General features: G+C 41.2%; 1 protein-coding gene across 1 annotated transcript in view; it reads left to right on the top strand.

The window, feature by feature from the left end:
• RAB13 (RAB13, member RAS oncogene family) overlaps positions 1–18,815 on the top strand; it is a 999,793-nt gene that overhangs the window by 778,689 nt on the left and 202,289 nt on the right. The window contains exon 6 of the mRNA XM_044079917.1: positions 13,205–13,270. Coding sequence (XP_043935852.1) covers positions 13,205–13,270 — 66 coding nt within the window. The remainder of the gene's footprint in view (positions 1–13,204; positions 13,271–18,815) is intronic.

The following is an 18,815-nucleotide window of genomic DNA, read 5'->3' as shown; positions in this document are numbered from 1 at the left end:
GGCAGAATCTAGAGATTTACAGGAATTAATGCACTCTGCTGGTCAAGTAACTAAACACACTTTGCACTATTGTTTTGATGCCCTAGAAGCTTCTTGCAGGCCAGCAGTCACTGGATCTGTCATTAGAAGACATGCATGGCTTAAGGAACAACCCCTGCCAGACCATGTCAAATCAAAATTGTTGGGTGCACCCTTGTACAAAGATAACTTATTTGGTGCTAAAGCAGAAGAGGTGTTAAAAAAGATGGAAGAAAAAGCAAAATCTATGCAGACTGTTAAAGATTTCCTACAGGTACAGCCCCCTAGGTTCAGCAGGCATGTTCCTTCCAAGCACTGGTCCTTTCCTGTTGCTAGTAAACCAGGCCAGCCTAGGCCCCATGGAAACAGATCTCCAAAACAGCAGTGCCATGGGTTGCAGAGATGTAAGCAGTGGACTGCCTCCACTTCAAAGCCAGGGCTTTCTAAGCCACCCCCTTATGGCACAAGCTCACAATGACTCACCCCCTCACTACCTCGCCTCTGCCCACCATCACATACCCTTAGGAGGAAAACTCTCCCTTCACTTAAGCACCTGGGCCACAATTACCAAGGATCAATGGGTTCTGAACATTGTGTCTCAGGGGTACAAATTCTCCTTCCACACCCTTCCAACACCCAAAGGGTTCCCAGATCTACCTGCAAATCAGTGGGCAGAGGTTCAGAACCAAATCCATACCCCACTTTCCTTGGGAGCAGTAGAACATGCTCCTGCAGAGCAGATAGGCCAAGGCTTCTATTCCAGACTTTTTATGGTACCCAGAAAAGAGGGCACCTGGCACCCCATCCTCAACCTGTCTATTCTAAACACTTTCCTGGTGATCCCAAAATTCAAAATGCTTACCCACCAGCAGCTGCTACCCATGCTGTCCAAGGACGCTTAGCTGGTCACCTTGGACCTAAAAGAGGACTACCTCCACATTCCCATCAGGGAATCCTGCAGAAAATATCTTCACTTCAGGGCAGGATCTCAACACTTTCAGTTCTCTGCACTTCCCTTTGGCTTATCTACTGCTCCCAGAGTTTTCACAAAGTGTCTGGCTCTGGCCATTGCTTTTTTGCAGACAAAGAAATATTCAAATTTATCCCTACTTAGATGACTGCCTTATTCAGGCAGACAGCCAGGAAAAGCTGCTCAAAGATCTGGCCTTTGTAAAGGACCTACTAATCTCCTTAGGGTACACAATCAACGAAAAGAAATCCAAACAGGTACCCACCAAAAGGATAATCTTTCTGGGAGCAAGTCTGGACATAGCATCCCAGATGGCCTGCCTAACTCCAGAGAAACAGAATTTCCTATCAGCTTACTTCTCTGAACTGGCCACCAGGCCCCAGCTTTCTGCAAGGGAAATCCTGCAAGCTCTGGGGTTCATGGCATCTTGCATACTCCTTATTCCATATGCCAGACTGCGTATGAGGAAACTTTAGTGGAACCTAAAGAGCCTTTGGTGTCAGCACTCTCAAGATCTGGAAACTCTTTTACCAGTTATTCCTTGCCTGAGGGAGGAATTGCTTTGGTGGGCACCAGACTGCTCCCATAACAAGGGACTGGCCTTCTCCCCACACCCCACCACCCAGACACTCAACACAGACTCATCAGACTATGCTTGGCATGCACACCTGGACAGCAGGTGTATACAAGGCCAGTGGATCCCCCAGCAACTCCCCCTGCACATAAATCTAAAAGAGATGATGGCTGTGCAGCAGGCCTTGATCGTTTTCAAACCCCTTCTGTCTCCAGGGGTTCTACTGATCAAAACAGACAACACCACAGTGATGTGGTACATCAACAAGCAGGGAGGGACTCACTACTACCCACTGTGCAGGCTGGCCATGACCCTTTGGTTCACAGCCTCTTCCTTGCAGCTACACCTGGTAGCACAATACCTGCCAGGCTCTCAACTCTCTGGCAGACCAATTAAGCAGAAAGCTATTGGACCCCCATGAGTGGTAGCTCAACAGAAATACCTTCTTACTAATAACTCAGAAATGGGGAACCCTGGAGGTCGACCTCTTTGCCTCTCACACCAACCATCAGCTCAGCAAATTCTGCACCAGGGAGCATCACCGCATGACATGGAAAGTAGATGCCCTGTTCTTCCCCTGGGTAAATCTCTCAGTCTATGCCTTTCCTCCCCTACCCATCATTCCCAAGGTACTGATCAAAATAAGGGAGGAAAAACCAAGGACCATTCTCATAGCTCCAGACTGTCCCAGACAGCACTGGTACCCCTTGCTATACAGCCTGTCCCCACTGGCCCCATGGAATCCTCCCTCAGATTCCCAACCTCCTAACTCAGAGGTTAGGGGAATTCATGCTCCCCAACTGCAGACACTTAATTTGGCAGCTTGGCTTATAACCGGACCCCTGACCAAATCTGCCCTCCTCAGTAAATGGGTTCTGGATGTTATCTAAGAGGCCAGACACCCTAGCACCAGAAAGTCTTATGCAGATAAATGGAAAAGGTTCTGCACCTGGATCCAGGCTAAGGGAGCCAATACGTCACAACCCTCCTTCCCTCTCAGCCTGGGTTACTTAGCTGACCTACTACACAATGGTCTCTCTTTTTTTCTCTCTAAAAATTCATGCCTCTGCTATTTCCACTCATTTTCCCACTGAGCAGTCTCTTTTTTCACACCCTCTGATCAAGCAGTTCCTCAGAGGGGCTAACAACCTGAGGCCCCCCAGAAGGGCACCAACACTGGCTTGGGACCTTAACTTTGTCTTGGAAAAGCTCACCCTGCCTCCATTCGAACCAGCTTCTTCTGCAGAGCTAAAATTTCTTTCCTGGAAGACAGCCTTCCTCCTGGCCATCACTTCAGCCAGAAGAGTCTCTGAGCTGCAGGCACTCATGGCAGTGGAACCCTTCATCATCTTCCATGCAGACAGGGTATCTCTCAGAACTAATTCATCCTTCATGCCCAAGGTGGTTTCCAGTGTGGCTGTCAACCAATCCATCCATTTGCCCACCTTCTTTCCTAACCCTCAAAACAAGGGGGAAAAGGATCCTGCACTCTCTAGATGTGCACAGACAGCTCAGATACTATCTGGACAGGACTAAACCCTTCAGAAAATCTGATCAACTGCTAGTTAGCTTTGCTTCAGGGGCAGAAGCCAAAGCCATCTCCAAGCAAACCATTTCCAAATGGATAGCACACTGCATCAATTTCTGCTGCAAGCAGCATGGTAAGCCTCCCCCCTAAGGGGGGTCAGGACCCACTCCACTAGAGCAGCCTCCATATCTCCAGCATTCCTCAGAGGTGGTCCCCATCAGGGACATCCTGGAGGCTGCCACCTGGACATCTGTTCACACCTTTACCAAACATTACCACCTGCCTCTTTTTTTTAAATCCAGGGCAGGTGTCTTGAAGGGCATGCTAGCCAGACCCTAGCCTCCTTCACTGCCTCCACCCTTTTTCTCAGCTTTGGGAATCTCCCCAAATGTGATGAATGCAACAGTGAAACATGAAGAACATAGTACAGTTGTGTACACTTACCATAAATGTAGATGTTCTAGTGTCTTCACTGTTGCAGTCCTGGTTTCCCTCCCTCCTTCCCCCCTTTTTCTTTTTGTTACCTTTCTTCATTTTGCTCTCCTTTCCTCAGAAGGAACATATTGGTATTTTTTTTCCACTGGTGGGGTCCGGCCACCAGAGCCTGGCCTCCTACTGTGGGGGCTCCTGACCGGTTAGGGCAAGAAAAACTGATGCAATGGCATCGGCTGCCTTCCTTTATACCCCTGATGACCCCTGTCAGTCTTCAAGTGACAGCAACTGATGCAGAAATACTAAGTCTCTGGTATTCAGGCCGGTCGAGGGATACCCCTGCAGAGATAACCTAAATGCGATGACTGCAACAGTGAAGACACTCAAACATCTACATTTATGGTAAGTGTACACAACTGTACTTTTCTTGTCATCTCCATTTGAACCTGTGTCACATTTTACAAGACTTTTTGTTTTAATGAAAATCCTCAAGCAAAAAGCCAAACATCCCCCAGAACCTGTTAACTTAAAATAAAAACACAAAACTATATACATCTTCAAATAATGAAGTTTAACCCTCCTGATAGGAAAAATTGTCCCACATAAACAACTGCACACACAGGCATTACCTAAAGACATAGTGGAAACCTTAATCTTTGTCTCACCTTCAGAGGATGTGTCACTTCAGGATACTCTTTACAAGATGGAGGAGGGCAGCACAGTGGTGCAGCAGTTAGCATTGTCACCTCACAGCAAGAGGTTGTCCAGTTTGATTCTTGGCTGGGGTGCCTTCTTTGCGGAGTCTGCACGGCATTTGCATGGGTTTGGGTGCTTCGGTTTCCTTCCACATTCCAAGACATGTATCTGGAGTTTTTCTCCTCGAACCTCCACTGAAAATGGGCTCTGTCCCAGTCAGACTTTCCTGGTAAACAAATGTTAAATAAAATAAAAAAAGTTCTAATGGGAGTCCAGAGAATATTCTCAGGTCCAGTTTAAATTCAGGGAGGTCATGGGCTTCTCAGAACCTAGTGCCTTAGATGCTTCTCTAGTCATTGATGTCTTTGGGATGCATTTACTAATGTGGATTTGGATTATCTACCTCCTTCTCGCAGGATGGCCGACCAGTTCTTTTGCATCCAGAATTCTCAGGATTTCTGTACAGAAACCCTCTGGATGATTCAGATGTGGTGTCCTTAGATTATAGCAAAGGATCTTCTTCAGTTCCATCCAGGGTCCCCATTCCCAATACAGGAAGTATAAAATTCTCAGCTGATTTGAGGAAAAAAATTCTACTTCTGCTGTCTTAGCTGTCAGATTCCTGAATGGCCAGACCCATATGCTGAATTACCAGCAATCTCTGCTGGATAAAATGAGAGCTATGGCTGAGGGAGCACTGCCCTGGCTGTTAAGGCAGGAGATGTGTAAATTATATGACATTCTTTCTCAGATTGCCAGGCACTCTAAATAGTATGGTTGTCACGCAGTGGATGTATCAGGAACAGCAGCAGCTGCATGGTCAGTGTTTCACAGACATGCCTGGATCAGGACAAGGGCCATGCCAGACCATGAGAAGGTTGAGCTCCTAAAATGCACCCCTGGATAATGAGCCCCTCACTGGATTTCTTACTGAGAGGGTTTTCATAAGACTGGTAGAAGTAGGCATGACAGTACAATACTTCAAGTAGCACTTTCATGCTTGAGACCCACATTCAGTAAAAATTACCCAGATAAATCATGGCTTCTGTACCTGAAACAAAAGAAAAGTAAGCCCAGTAAGGGTAATGGTTTCATGTATATGAAGAAGTGATATGCAAAATCGCAGAAGAAACATGGAGGCTATTAGGACTGGGAGTCCAACAAGGATCAGCTCTGAGCCATTGGATATACTCTCCGCTCCCCCCCCCAAAAAAAAAAACTCAACTCAAACACTGATCCTCCTCCTCTTACACCTCCCTGGAGGGTAAGAGGCTGTCTCTAGTTACAGATTATTTGTAAAAAATGGGAAAACATAAACCAGGGCCAGGTGTTTTAAACACCCTCAGACAAAGTCACAAGTTAGTTTGAAAACAGACCAAAGATGGGGAGTAGTCTGCAGTGCAAAAGACCAAGTGAGGTAATTGTTGCCCTTCTAACTTGCAGTGAGCTTTTTTTTTGTTTTTTTACTATCTCCTTGAAAATTATGGTGATTGCTTCATGGCACCAGGACTGAGTGTGGATGGCACCTCTCTTTCCTAAGAATTCTGTGAAGACCCATTAATGCTGGCTTTTTCAACTGCTTTTGATGCTCAGCATTAAGACCTTTCATGTACCCAAGTACTAAGCTTTCAAGTGCCCTTAAATCCAGTTCAAGTACCAAGTACTAAAAGTTTTTGTGCTCTGGAGTTATCAGAAATATTTGCTTAACTGCAGTATTTCTAAATTCATGCATATTATATAAATATTCTTATTTTCTCTATAGCATTCTGCAGTTGTGCCTCTTCTTGTTCTGTGAGGTTTCCCTTATTCTGCAATGCATTAACCTTTGTCAGTCCCTCTAAATAATTTATTTTATTTCTTAACCATACATCTTTCTCTTCTATTTCTGCCCCATTTTAAACTACATTTTCATTTTATCCATTCACTAGCTATTACTTCTGAAATTTCTATCTTCTCTAATAACTCACAAATTATTTCTATTACCCATTTTTTAAATTCCTCTCTTTTTCAGAGGTTGGTGGGGAAGCACCAGTGTCTCATTTTTTACTTCATTACCCTTCATTTTAGTTTTTATTGGTGCATGATCTGAAACTAGTATTGGATGGGTGTCAAATCTTTCAGTCAAATTTACATGTTCTGTGAAATATAATTTTTAGCCAGTCTAGCCCAGTTATTGTACCTTGTGGAGTATGCAAATTCTATCCCAAGATCTTCTTCTGTAACACATATTTTCATAAATTTCTTCAGAAATCTACCATCTTTTGTTATATTTTCCCTTCCAGGTCACCCTCATGCGTCCTCACTTTTGCAAATCAAGTTTAGGTGGAATATAAATACATGCTAGCATAATCTTCTTCCCCACCAATATCCCCTTAAGGTAATTAAATCTACCATTATTATCTTTTTTTCCCTCTTCTTTGACTATTGGAGCCCTTGTAGCAGTCAGTAGTATTGCTCTTCTTTTTTTTTTGTCTCTCATATTCTCCTGGATATTCATCCTGAAATGCTTTCTTTGTCAGTCACATGCTTATTATTTTCCAAATGTATTATTAGCAATATTACATTTGCAGTTTGCATTTCTTAATATAATTTAATACTCTTTCATTTTGTCTATACCTTTAAGGCCATTTACATTCCAAGATAGTATGAACAGTGTAGCCATTATGATAAAAAGCTATTACTCCTGTGCAATATACGTGACCTTTTTTGAATGTGTGTTTCCAGTTTTTATCTTACATGCACACACTAATGTTTGGCAGGCTGATTTTTTTTTATAGTTGTTAGTTATAATCTCCAGTTGAGCCTGTCATATTTTCCAAGAAGTTGTGTTTTAATGGAAATTCTCTAACAAAACCTAAATACATTTTCAGAACACCCTGCATCCCCTGCCAACTTAGAACAAACACACAAAACTATGTATATCTTCGAAAATGAAGTTTACCCCTCCAATTGGAGGAATTGGCCCATATTGATAGCTGCACCCACAGGTATTATCTAACCTAAAATTAAAGTTACCCATGCTAAAATGCATGTAACAGCCTGTGTTACCACTGTACTGATTGGTGTTTGTTCTTTTTTTAAACACCTTTATTGAATTATCACTTGTAGTATAGGCAAACTTATATTTATATTAAAGTAATCAAACCATATTAACACGTTCACATTTACAAACATTATACATCACATATATTTTATATCCTATAATCTAGGGAACATTACATACATTATTCAGTTCCTGCCTTCTTTTAAACCACATTCCTTCTTCAAAACATTTTTTTGCATGTATTATTCCCACAGTTTCCATTTTTTCTATGTAATTTACTACTAACCTTTTCTAAAGATCCCACATCCTGTTCTTTTATCTCTGTTCCAGTTTTCACTACCTCAAGTATAGCTAGTTTACATTTGTTCTAGTAACTGCTGTTTTGGCAGCCATCAGAATTAAACTTGACAAGCACTTACTGCCTCTAGACAATTGAGATCCTTTATCCCAGCTCAAAAAAAAAATCATTCCCTTAGTTAACACTCTTTTTCTGGCCTAGTATTCCTGGCAGCGTACTCTGTAGGGAATTTTTATTTAAAGTCGGCCAACTCATTAGATGTCTCTATTTCCCTCCCATGTGTGAAAATCGCCTTGTATGCTTTCAGAAAACATTTACTTTTATAACTAATAAAAAGCATTGGCTATCTTTAAATAAATTTAAATTGTACACTGCTCTGTTTAAATGCATTAAAGTATCAGGCTACTAGGAAGGCTGCTGTCTCTTATTCACTTCCCATAATTTACAACTTTATTTTCCACTGAACTGCTTGCCACTGCACCTTTAATTTTGCATTATGTTCACCAAAGAATTCTCAGATTTATCAAAATGAATTGCTTGTACCTGCAGACAGTTTAACTCTATGTAAAAGTAGTCAACGAGGAAAAAATAGCCAATATCTCCGTAGATACATGAAGAAATCTTTGTAAATTTCACGCAAAACAGAATGTACATATACCTTTAGCTACAGACATCTCCACTCCCACTGAGTAAATTTGCTAATGGATAAAAACAAGTTATTATCCCTGCAGATATAAATAACTTAGTATTTTCATGGCTTTCATCATTTTGTCTTGTTTTTTAAGCCTACTTGCTTGCAAAAACATGTTTTATAGCTTAAGCCAAGAATATATTTTTTCAATAGACATATTTATTAAATTATTACATATGACATAGGCAATGTTACATTTATATAAATGAAAAACATTGACACTGCTTTAGTTGAAAACATTATACATCACAGACACCACTGAAACAACTGTAGTTGCAAATATTGTACATCACTTATCTATCCAGACATTGTCAGTTCAGCGTTATATGGCTCATTCAAATCCTGCCTCTTAAACCTCGTTCCTTCTCTGAATATATTGTTCCCACAGTTCTAATTTTTTTCTACATAGTTTGATCTGTCTCTTTTCCAAAGATGCCAATCCCAGTTGTTTTATCTCTGTTACTATATTCACTACTTCTAGTAAAGTTGGTGTAGACTTTGATTTCCATTTTCTAGTAATTGTTTTTTTTGGAAGCCAGCATAATTAGACTCCACAAGGGTTTGCTATGTCCAGGCAATTCTGATTCTGTATCATAGCTCAAAAAAGCACCTCACCAGCCAATCCAATCCACTCAACTCACCCAGCATCTCCGACAGAGCAGTCCACAGGGGAATCCCTAAAATCAGCCAGCTCATTACACTCCCAAAAAATATGTTCCCAGCCCACCTCTTTCTTGCCCATCACACCTCCATTTGCTGTCCACTTGAGGAAAAAGGAAAAATTCTTTGAAATCTACTTGGGGTATAAAAATACCTATGTAAACACTTCCAGACAAAGATCCTAAATCTTCTAGATTTTGTTGCATATTTTGGGAGGTATATATATATATATATATATATATATATATATATATATATATATATATATAAATAAATATATATATCCCCATTGCCTCTTTGTGATTGGCTTATCCAGTCTCTCTTTCCAATCCTTTCTAACTCCTCTAATTGATTCTTATAATTATCATGCAATATTTTATATGCTCTACTAATTACTCCTTTTTAACAGCAGCTTCTGTTCTAGATTCTATTAAAAACTCTACCTGTGCTGGTATTTCATGTAGGACCCCCTATTTCTTTCTCTTTGCCTATATTCTGATATCAATCCTTGATAAGAAAGGTAATCTCCTTAAGCCAAGAATATTAATCTAGACATCCACCCTTGTATAAATAGTTTATTAACTTAATTCAACATTTAGTGTAGTCAGTACAATTTTACACCCCCACCCCCTAACCCCAGAAATCCCAGATCACAGCATATTAACTTAATTTTGTTTTGTCAGTCTTTTTTTCTTTTGTTATACTGTAAAGCCTGTATTTCTTTCAATTAAAAATACTTGTTTACTTTAATATCTTTAACACATACAACAGTCACTGAAAAGACTCTCCCAGATTTAAAATACCCCTGATACACCCTGTACAGAACTGTTTTACTATGTAACATGCGGTTTATGTCATGGAATGTCTTATAGAAATACTAAGAACTTTTTACTTATTTTTCCCTTTTACATTTTTCCTAAATATTAAGGAAATAAAGTGGAGTATATGCTTTTCAGGTCACCTACAAGTTTAACAAGGTCAGCAAACGTCCAGTCTTTCTCAGCCACTTTTTTGCAAAGCCATATTTCACAAATGAGATAATTTCATTGTTGGTTATCTTCATCCTGTTCATCTCCATCTCATGACATCAGACCCTGGTTAAAGTTTGAGGTACTCCTGATTCTTCTAGTCTTCTTTTGCTTTTTTTCTGTCTCTCAAGCACTTTCTTTTGGAATGTCGGAAAATGTTTCAGTTGGAAAGTCTCTCTATGAGCTTTATTGTCAGAAGAATGAGAAGCAGAGTCTCCTTCTTTTTGCTGGATAAACTTTATTTTCTCCTTAGCCTGTTCTTCTTCCAAAAATGTCTTGGATCCAACAGGAAGAAATGTTCTGAAGACAGCTGAATACAGCAGCTTGAATTGCAGAACTGCCTTTTGACATTCATTGATTACTGGGATAAATGTGCTTCTCTTCTGCCCAGTCTACAGTGAATAATCATTTTACAGAAACACTCTGCTTTCTACATTTTTTTATATGTTTCCCTTCTGCCACAGTTTTGTCAGGATCAACTATTTCTACTGGTGTGATTGCATTTTTACTAATATGGTCTTGGCTGCTTTCTCATCACCAGGTTTGGAGCAAACACTCAATGTGCCCTTCCTGCTGTGGAAATCCACTTATTTGCACTTTCATAAAATGAATATAGGCTTTCTTTTCCAGTTTCTCTTGTACAGGAGAAAATCTCAAGTTTTCTCTGCTCAGCCTGTTTTGTGAAACAGCTCTTCTTCAGACACATTTTACTCGGCCAGCCCCATCTTCATTTCACTCTCTGATTTTTTGCAGTTTTATCAGATCATCCGAATAGCTGCTTAAAGCTTCTTCTGTTTTTTTCATTCTTTTGTTATTTGAGTTGATATTTTACTTCAATATTTCATTTATTTTAATAACATCTGAGAACATTTGATTTATTTTTCCTCTATGTTACTGGAAGTCGTCTCTTGAATGAAAACTGAAGCTTGAACTGCTTTTTGCTGAATAGCTGCAGAATCCTTCACAGACAACATTTTCTCTTCACCTCTTCTGGTTGGCTTTTTTCAGTTTATCCAAATTTCTTCTTTGCTGTCAAATTTGCAGTGTGTTTACTGGCCTGTGACTAAATTTTACCCAAAATGACAATTGCACTTGCTGTTACTTCTCATTTTTCTGCGTTCACACTGGGATAGCTGAAATTAAGATGTTTTTCAGTGGGCAGCCATCTTGGAAGTCCTCAAGAAAATATTGTTTTGGTAGTAATACATGGTTCACAATTAAACAGCTGTATTTAGAATAGGAATAAAGCAACAGATGTTATAGTGTAAAGGAGAAGTGAGACTGGTAAAGTCCAATGGTGATTAGTAGGTAAATAGAGTAGTGTCAAATTTAGTATAATGTTACATACGTAAGTGCACAAAATTATGTAAAAGTAGTGGTTAAGTAGTATTCATAAATTATACAGATATGGCTGAGTGACTATGATGAAATATGAGGAGTTAATGTAGTAGAATAATGAGATCAGTCTGGTGTAGATGATCGTGAGATGATTATATCGTGGGTAAACAACAAAAATTTTAATCGTACCTGTTTTCAGAAGACAAATAGTGGAGGTAGCTGAGTGTGCAGTCTTGGCAATTCATGCCAGAAGGCCATAATCTAATCCATAAATGAGACATCAAGTTGAGTAGTTCTGTTTAGGACAGAACTACTTTTGTCTGTTGTGCAGCTGTTATAACTTTTTGTTTCAGTAATATGAATGGACTGAATAGCCTGTTTGAGGCATATAGCATAATGTGGGACATTGTACCAAAGCATTTTCAGACTTTGTACTCATGCAGCAAAACTCATCATAGTGCTGCAGCTAAACACTGAGAACTCAATTATTTTAACACTTTTTGATTATATTTACTATCTGTTATATTTACTGTATAGAGTCATCTGCTGTAATTTTACTGAGTGCAGATTAGCCTTTTGTGTCTGACAGTGCTCCTTGAGAACTCGGGATGTCTGATGGCCTGCAAAGGCTGTTAGACGTAGGCCAGAATTAGTCTGTATTTTGCTTAGCTCCATTCTTAATAGCCATCATAGCATTTCAGGAAAGTATTAGAGATCCTTTTCCATTTTCCATCTGGATAACTTAATATTGCAGGTGGAATGACATAAGTTTCACTATGCCACTGTCAGACTTCAGTGTAGTACAAATGCAGGCCCAACACAACTTCTAGGTCCTAGCAAAGTGTCTTGAAGGAGACTTGTGTGAAAGATGTTCATTCACATTACTGCAAAGAGACGTACATACTATATTTCACATTATATTTGCACAGCTGAAGTATTTCACAAAGAATATTTTGTACACTGCACAGCTCTTTCACAAAGAGTATTTTTCCCATGATAACATCAAGATTTTTGCAGTTTTCTTTGACCATTCATCCCTAATTTTTGCAGGCAAAGTTTAATTAGATTTTATTCCAACTCAGCTTTTGATACATTATCTGTTTTGCCTTGGTGACTGCTCCCTATAAACAAAAATAGTATAATATTATAGTATTTAGCTCATTCTTCATACAGGTGAAACAGCCCATAATCATGGATCAGATCTCTGTTATCAAGTATCTACTATCAGTTGCCTACATATAGGAAACATTAAAATAAACAACATGAAACAGGTTTCAACAGTTTAAAAAACACAATATATAATTTTGTACATGCTTCATTCAATACTGTGGCTTGTACCCATTGCATACACACACACACACACACACACACACACACACACACACACACACACACACACACACACACACACAAGCACAGTGGTTACTGAGCTATCAGAAATATTGTTTCGATGTGCTAAATATACACAGCATGTTATGGTAAAAATTGATGGTGGTATGTGTAGACAGCATATTGTGATAGTAAAAAACTAATAGCCCAAAAACCTAATAGCCCAACATAATGTGAATCACCTGGATATCTGCTTTTAAAAGAGGGTGTAGTACCCATAATGTTGTAAGGTTTTTTGTTAGCACCAGAAGTTAGGCATATTTTAGAGTTGAAGAGCTCAGTTAATAAGGTTCGTAAGGGCCACTTTGCTTACATGCAGCTCTTTCTAGATGTCTGTGATATGGAAAGCACCTCATAGTTTATAATCTTGTGTGACGGAAGTCTGCAATTGAATATTCTTCAGTGATGTATGCAGTTCAGATGGAACTGAAAAGGGTGAGAACACAGCAGAAAGCTCATGACTGTGTAATCAAAAGTGATATGTCTGCAAGATTATGAATCATCTGTAAAACATTGTTTCCCTTATTTTTTTTTTACAGTTAGCAAAGGAGCATGGCATTAAATTCTTTGAGACCAGTGCAAAATCTAGCATAAATGTTGATGAGGTGAGTAAAGATTTCTGTGACTTTCAAAACAAATGCAACTGCTATGCCTTTCTTTTCAAATGTATTGCATTTATTAATTCAGAGTTTAACCTCAGGGTCCAACATGGTTATGGCCCATTTTCAGTGATGCCCGAGGAGAGAAGCACCTAATAAGTTATTACATCCTGTGTTATTGACAGTTTTTAGAACAGACTTAAGTATCATTGTATGTCAACATTTGGCGAGTATAAGATGAGTAATTTATACTTAAAGAATTACAAGGTCATTCTAGTTTCATTTTACAGGAAATATTTATGAATCTGTTCCATAATTCCAACAGCGAACTCATCAGACATTGTCTTCATGTCACAGCTGCTAAAAACTACCTATATTCAGCTATATTCACTGAACCAGGTGATAGCTAGCCTGTCAAGAGGCCAGCTCCTTTACTTATTTTTTATATAAGCAGCCAGCAAGTCTCAAAAAATGTGTGTTTTTACAAGGAGGCAAGACCCCCAACACAAACACACACACTGTTGTTTATATACAGAGTCTAACACTGCATTGTAACTGAAAAAAGGGAACAGTCCTGATGCCCTCTTATCTGTGGTTGTGCTATTCACTTATGGCAATTAGTTGGTGGGACACAGAAATGATCAATAATGACATAGGAAACCTCCAGACACTGGATCCAACCCAGTTTGGTTTCATCAAGGACAGGGCATGCCTACTCAACCTGGTGGACCTCTTTGAGAAGGTCACCAAAGCAGTGGATGAGGGCAAAACAGTTTACACTGTCTACCTTGACCTGGCCAAAGCATTTGGCACAATACCCCATTCAGGCATTGTTGACAAACTCAAGAGGTTAGGTATAAATCATGTCACCCAGTGGATAGCCAGCTGGCTCACAGATGACCCCAGAAGTTAGAACTGGGAAATCCACTTCTAGAAAGAGGCCAGTCACAAATGGAGTCCCTTATGGACTGGTCCTGAGACCACTCCTTTTTGGCATTAACATTTCTGAATTCATGGCCAATGTCAGTGCCTTCTGGCTGACTAAATTTGCAGATGATTGCAAATTAGGAGCAGGTGTAGAATCTCACACCATCACAAATGTTCTCCAGGAAGGGCTGACTCAGACATATAACTGGAGCCATGGACTTAAACTAAATGCCAAGAAATGTAGTATCCTTCAGGAAGTCATCCACCTCTGGTAACTTATATTGAAAATACAGCCCTAAGTGTCAGCCTAGTAGTCAGGGACGTGGAGCACACACAGAAAATAATCCATCACGTGTCTAGAGTATTGAAGAAATCATTCTATGTTGTGCAATGTATAAAGAAAGGTATGGCATCTAGGTCCAAGGAAGTCATTGTTCCACTGTATTCAGCATTCATCAGACCTGTCATTAAGTACAGTTCCCCACTTGGCATGTACCTAACAAGGCATAGCCAACAATTTGAACATCCCCAGAGGTTCTTCACTAAAAGAATATAGGGTGTATATAACATGTCCTCTGCAGACAACCTCAAGGCCCTATCCTTGTATTCTGCCTCCTGCAAGCTGTTGAGGGGAGATCTATGCCTGGAGTACAAGGTATTGTCAGACCCTACTCTGATGGACCTACTGCCTGTCTGCAAAATAAACAGCACCAGAATTACCCATTTTAGAGATGTAAATCTTGCCTGTGGTACAAATAGGACCTGCTGAAGAGACTGGTATGTACCCCAGAGACTACCACTTCTCTGGAACAGGCTCCCCGTCCATCTGAAACAGAGTTCCTCCCTAACCCAATTCATGAGTTTGTCGGGACAGTTGGATAGAAAACAGGAATCCCATCCCTTGTTTGGCACATATGTCTCTAATGGACACAGGTGGTTCATCTCCCAGGCCTGTATTGTAAATGTTTCATCTACCAAGCCCCTGCTTACACTTATCAAGGGTACCAGAATTTGTCAGAGATTTGGAATGCATGACTAGGTTTAAAAAGGTTCTTGCAGTCATTAGGTTAGTAAACACCTATGAACCTATTAATTTTATATCCTGAAAAGACGAGAAACTGTCTCAAAATGTTCCACAACACTGAGTTTTTTTTCTGTGTTTATCAGGTACAAAATATCATCTGCAATTATAGCCAGCTTTTCTGGATTACCATACCAGTTATATCCTTGAATTTCTTTGTCCTTTATTTTCTTTGCTAGTGGCTTTAAATATAAATATAGCATATATAACAAAGGGGAAAGAGGACACCCCTGCCTTTTTCCTCTCTTCAAATACAACTTATCAAAGGAAACCCTCCTATTTTAATTCTTGCCTCTGATCCTTCATATGTCCTCCTAATTAACATTATTATTATTAAATCAAGGAATAGTAGGCTGTTATGGTGCAGCGGTTAGAGTTGTTGCCTCACAGCAAGAGGTTCTTTGGTTCGATTGTTGGCTGGAGCACTTTCTGTGTGGGGTTTGCATGTCCTCCGTATGTTAACATTGTCAGTCATTTGCCTCCCTCCACAAAACAACCTTAATCCATATCTATCAGTTGTCAACACCTTTGCCATTCATTAGGTAGTATGCACATAAGCATTTTATAATCGTGGTTTAAAATTGAAATGGGTCTATATGAAGCTGGGTCTTATGGATCTTTACTGTCTTTAGGTAATAAATCCACCACAGGTTTCTTCCAAGATGTTGATGCTTCCCCTCCTTTTAAAATACTGTTAAACAAAGTCTCCCAGATCATTATTACTTTCTTAAAAAAACACAGCAGCAAAGCAGTAAAATAGCAAAAAACACCACAATGTATAAAGTCATGGACCACAAAGCAGTTTCACCAAGATTTAATACGAACTTAGCGCTTCAGCACCAGGCCTTCAATGAGTACAAAATGCATTCAATGCATCACACCTTATAATTTCAGTATTGCTTTCTTCCCTTTTAAAGTCCAGAATTCCTCAGGAATGCCATCTATTTCTGGAGACTTTCCTGTGGATTGATTTTACATGACCATTTTATGTAATCTCCTCCTATGTTAAGTATTAGTTGAGCCTCCTCTACCTCTGACCCTGGCATAATTAAGACTTCAAAAATGATTTCCGTTTATGTTCCTTCTTGATTTCCAAATGTATCTACTTTACACAAATTTTCATAAAATTTCCAAAATGTCCCTAATACCTCTACAGGATCTCGGGTTATTTTTTGTTATAGGTTCCCTAAGTTTGTCAACAGCCCTTTCTGCTTTTTGCTACCTTAGTTGTTATGCTAAAAGTCTTTGTGCTGTGGTGTTATCAAAAATAGTTAGTTTAACAACAATCTTTCTAAACTCATGCATATTACTAAATACTCCCTTATTTTCTATATAGCACTCTGCAGTTGCACATCTTGTTCTGTGATTCTTTGGGATTCCCCTTGTTCTGTAATATTTTAATCATTGCCCTTTTAAATAATTCCTAATTACTTCTTAACCATGTCTGTCTGTCTTAATTTCTACCCTATTTTAAACTCCACTTTAATTTTATCCCACTCCCTAGATATCAGTTCTGAAGGAATTTCTGATAAGTACAGAATAATTTCTACTTCCCACTCCTTAAACTCCTCTATTTTTAACAAGTAGGTAGGAAGATACCAGTGTATCTGAAGTAGTTAACTTCATTTGTCCATCAACCTGTGGGTATCGGATCTATATCGGATCCGAGCCGGCAGCTTCAAACAGCTAAGATCTGAGCTCCAAGCTCCTCCCCTTATCCATAATCCCCTGCTAACCCTTCCTGACCTCAGATCTTGTTTGCCGCGGTTCAGTCAGCAGCTTTGAGCGAGCTTCCAGGCATGGGTAGAACGTATTCTGTGTGAAAAATCTTTCTTTTCTTTATTCTAACTGTTTTAAAATTGGTGTGCGTGTTACCCCTAGTCCATTGCCCTATTAGCGCCTTTTTGTAGTTAAACTTAAGTGTATTTAGTTAGTTTGTCCTCCCCGTGTGCGTGTCAAGGCGTGTCTGTGTTGGGCCTAGTGTTTAATTTTTCTAAGTCATGTCTGAGGCCCCTAAAGCCTTTTTTTCTAATGTACCAAGTGTGGCCATAAGCTGTCCCTAGCGGATGGCCACACTTGGTGTGTTATTTGCCTTGGGGTTGACTCTCCTCAGGCTGAACTATTTGTGCAGCCTTCAACCCCAGGGCTTTGAGGGACAGGAGGTCGAAGTTGATTTTGATGGGTCTGTTGCCCCCCCCCCCCTGGATCCGACTTCATCCTCCTCTCCTCCGTGGTACCTCCTGCGGCTGCGGCAGTGCCACCTCCCATCCCTGCTCCCCTGGCTGGGACTCACCCTCCCACTGCAGGCCAGGAGGAGAGGGAAGCTAGGAGAGAGCGTAGAAAGGAGAAGCACCACAAGCGGCGGGCCGAGTCTTCCTCCTCGGCCCCGCCGGCCAAGCAAGCGGCTTCTCCCAAGGCCTCCAGCCCTTCTCCTTCCCGGCTCCATTCACCCCGTTTTTCGCCGGAGGAGGAGGAGACCCGGTCGCCTTCGAGGTCATTGAGGCGGCACTCCCGTCCCGCCTTGGTGGCCTCTTCTAGGTCTACTAGAAGCTTATCCGATGCAGACATGGACCGGATGAGGCGTAGGTTCCTCCAGGCCCAGCTGCAGATGGGAGTGCTCCCGCCTCGCCCCCCCCGACCCCCTTTTTTGCCCCAATTGCTCCTTCTCCGACCCACTTCTGGGGTTTGGAGCCTTCAGAGCCGGGTAGCATTGGAGCCCTGGGAGTGTCGGCTCTGATAGTACCTCGTACTTCGGCGCCGACGGCACCCTCGAGTTTGTCGGGTCCCTTTTTAGATCCGAGCTCTCGGAGCCAAGAGGAGCTGAGCTTCGGATCCGGAGGTGTCAGTGTGTCTTCGGCTCCGTCTCGGTCGGAGCATACTGGCCCTTCGGATCTGATTGCTTCGGTGCCAGCTCCGATCTACACATCAGATCCGAGGGGGCTGCTCTCGGATCCCAGGGAGAGCAGCTCCCCTTTGGCGTTCGATGTTGTGGAGAGGGTTCTATCAAGGGATTCAAGGCCCCAGGCTTCTGCTACTCCTGCACTCCCTCTCAGACGGGCCTACCTATCATCACCCGGTCCCAGGGACAGCCTGCGCCTATGTCCCAGATAGTTCCCTTGGAGGAACAAGATGTGGTTGGTGAGGCTTCCTCGGACAGCCCCCACGAGGAGGTTCCTCACAAATGTAAGTGCAAGAGGAGGCAGTTGGACTCACCTGAGTCCTTGACAACAGACACAGATTTAGAGGAAGGGGAAGGTTCCCCAAGGTCACCCCCCCCCCAAAGATGTCTCCTTCGGAGACATCATGGAAATACTTCGAATTAGGGGGGGGTGGTCTGCCCAGAAACCTTCCTCGGATGAGTCGGTGTTTGACACAGGCCCATCTACCTCTTGGGTGTCCCCTCCCGCCGACCCCCTGGTAGACCTGATTACTACCAGGGCATGGAAGGAGCCGGACACTGTGGAGCCCATTCCCAAGAGGCCTGATAAAATTCTTAGTCCCCCTTCCGATAGGACATGTTGGAGCAAGGGTGCTCCTGTAGAT

This window comes from Protopterus annectens, chromosome 8.part0 (assembly GCF_019279795.1).
Source record: "Protopterus annectens isolate FY-2018-M chromosome 8.part0, PAN1.0, whole genome shotgun sequence".
NCBI lineage: Eukaryota > Metazoa > Chordata > Ceratodontiformes > Protopteridae > Protopterus > Protopterus annectens.
Note: the sequence above shows the minus strand (reverse complement) of the source record. Positions and strands in the feature narration are given on the sequence as shown.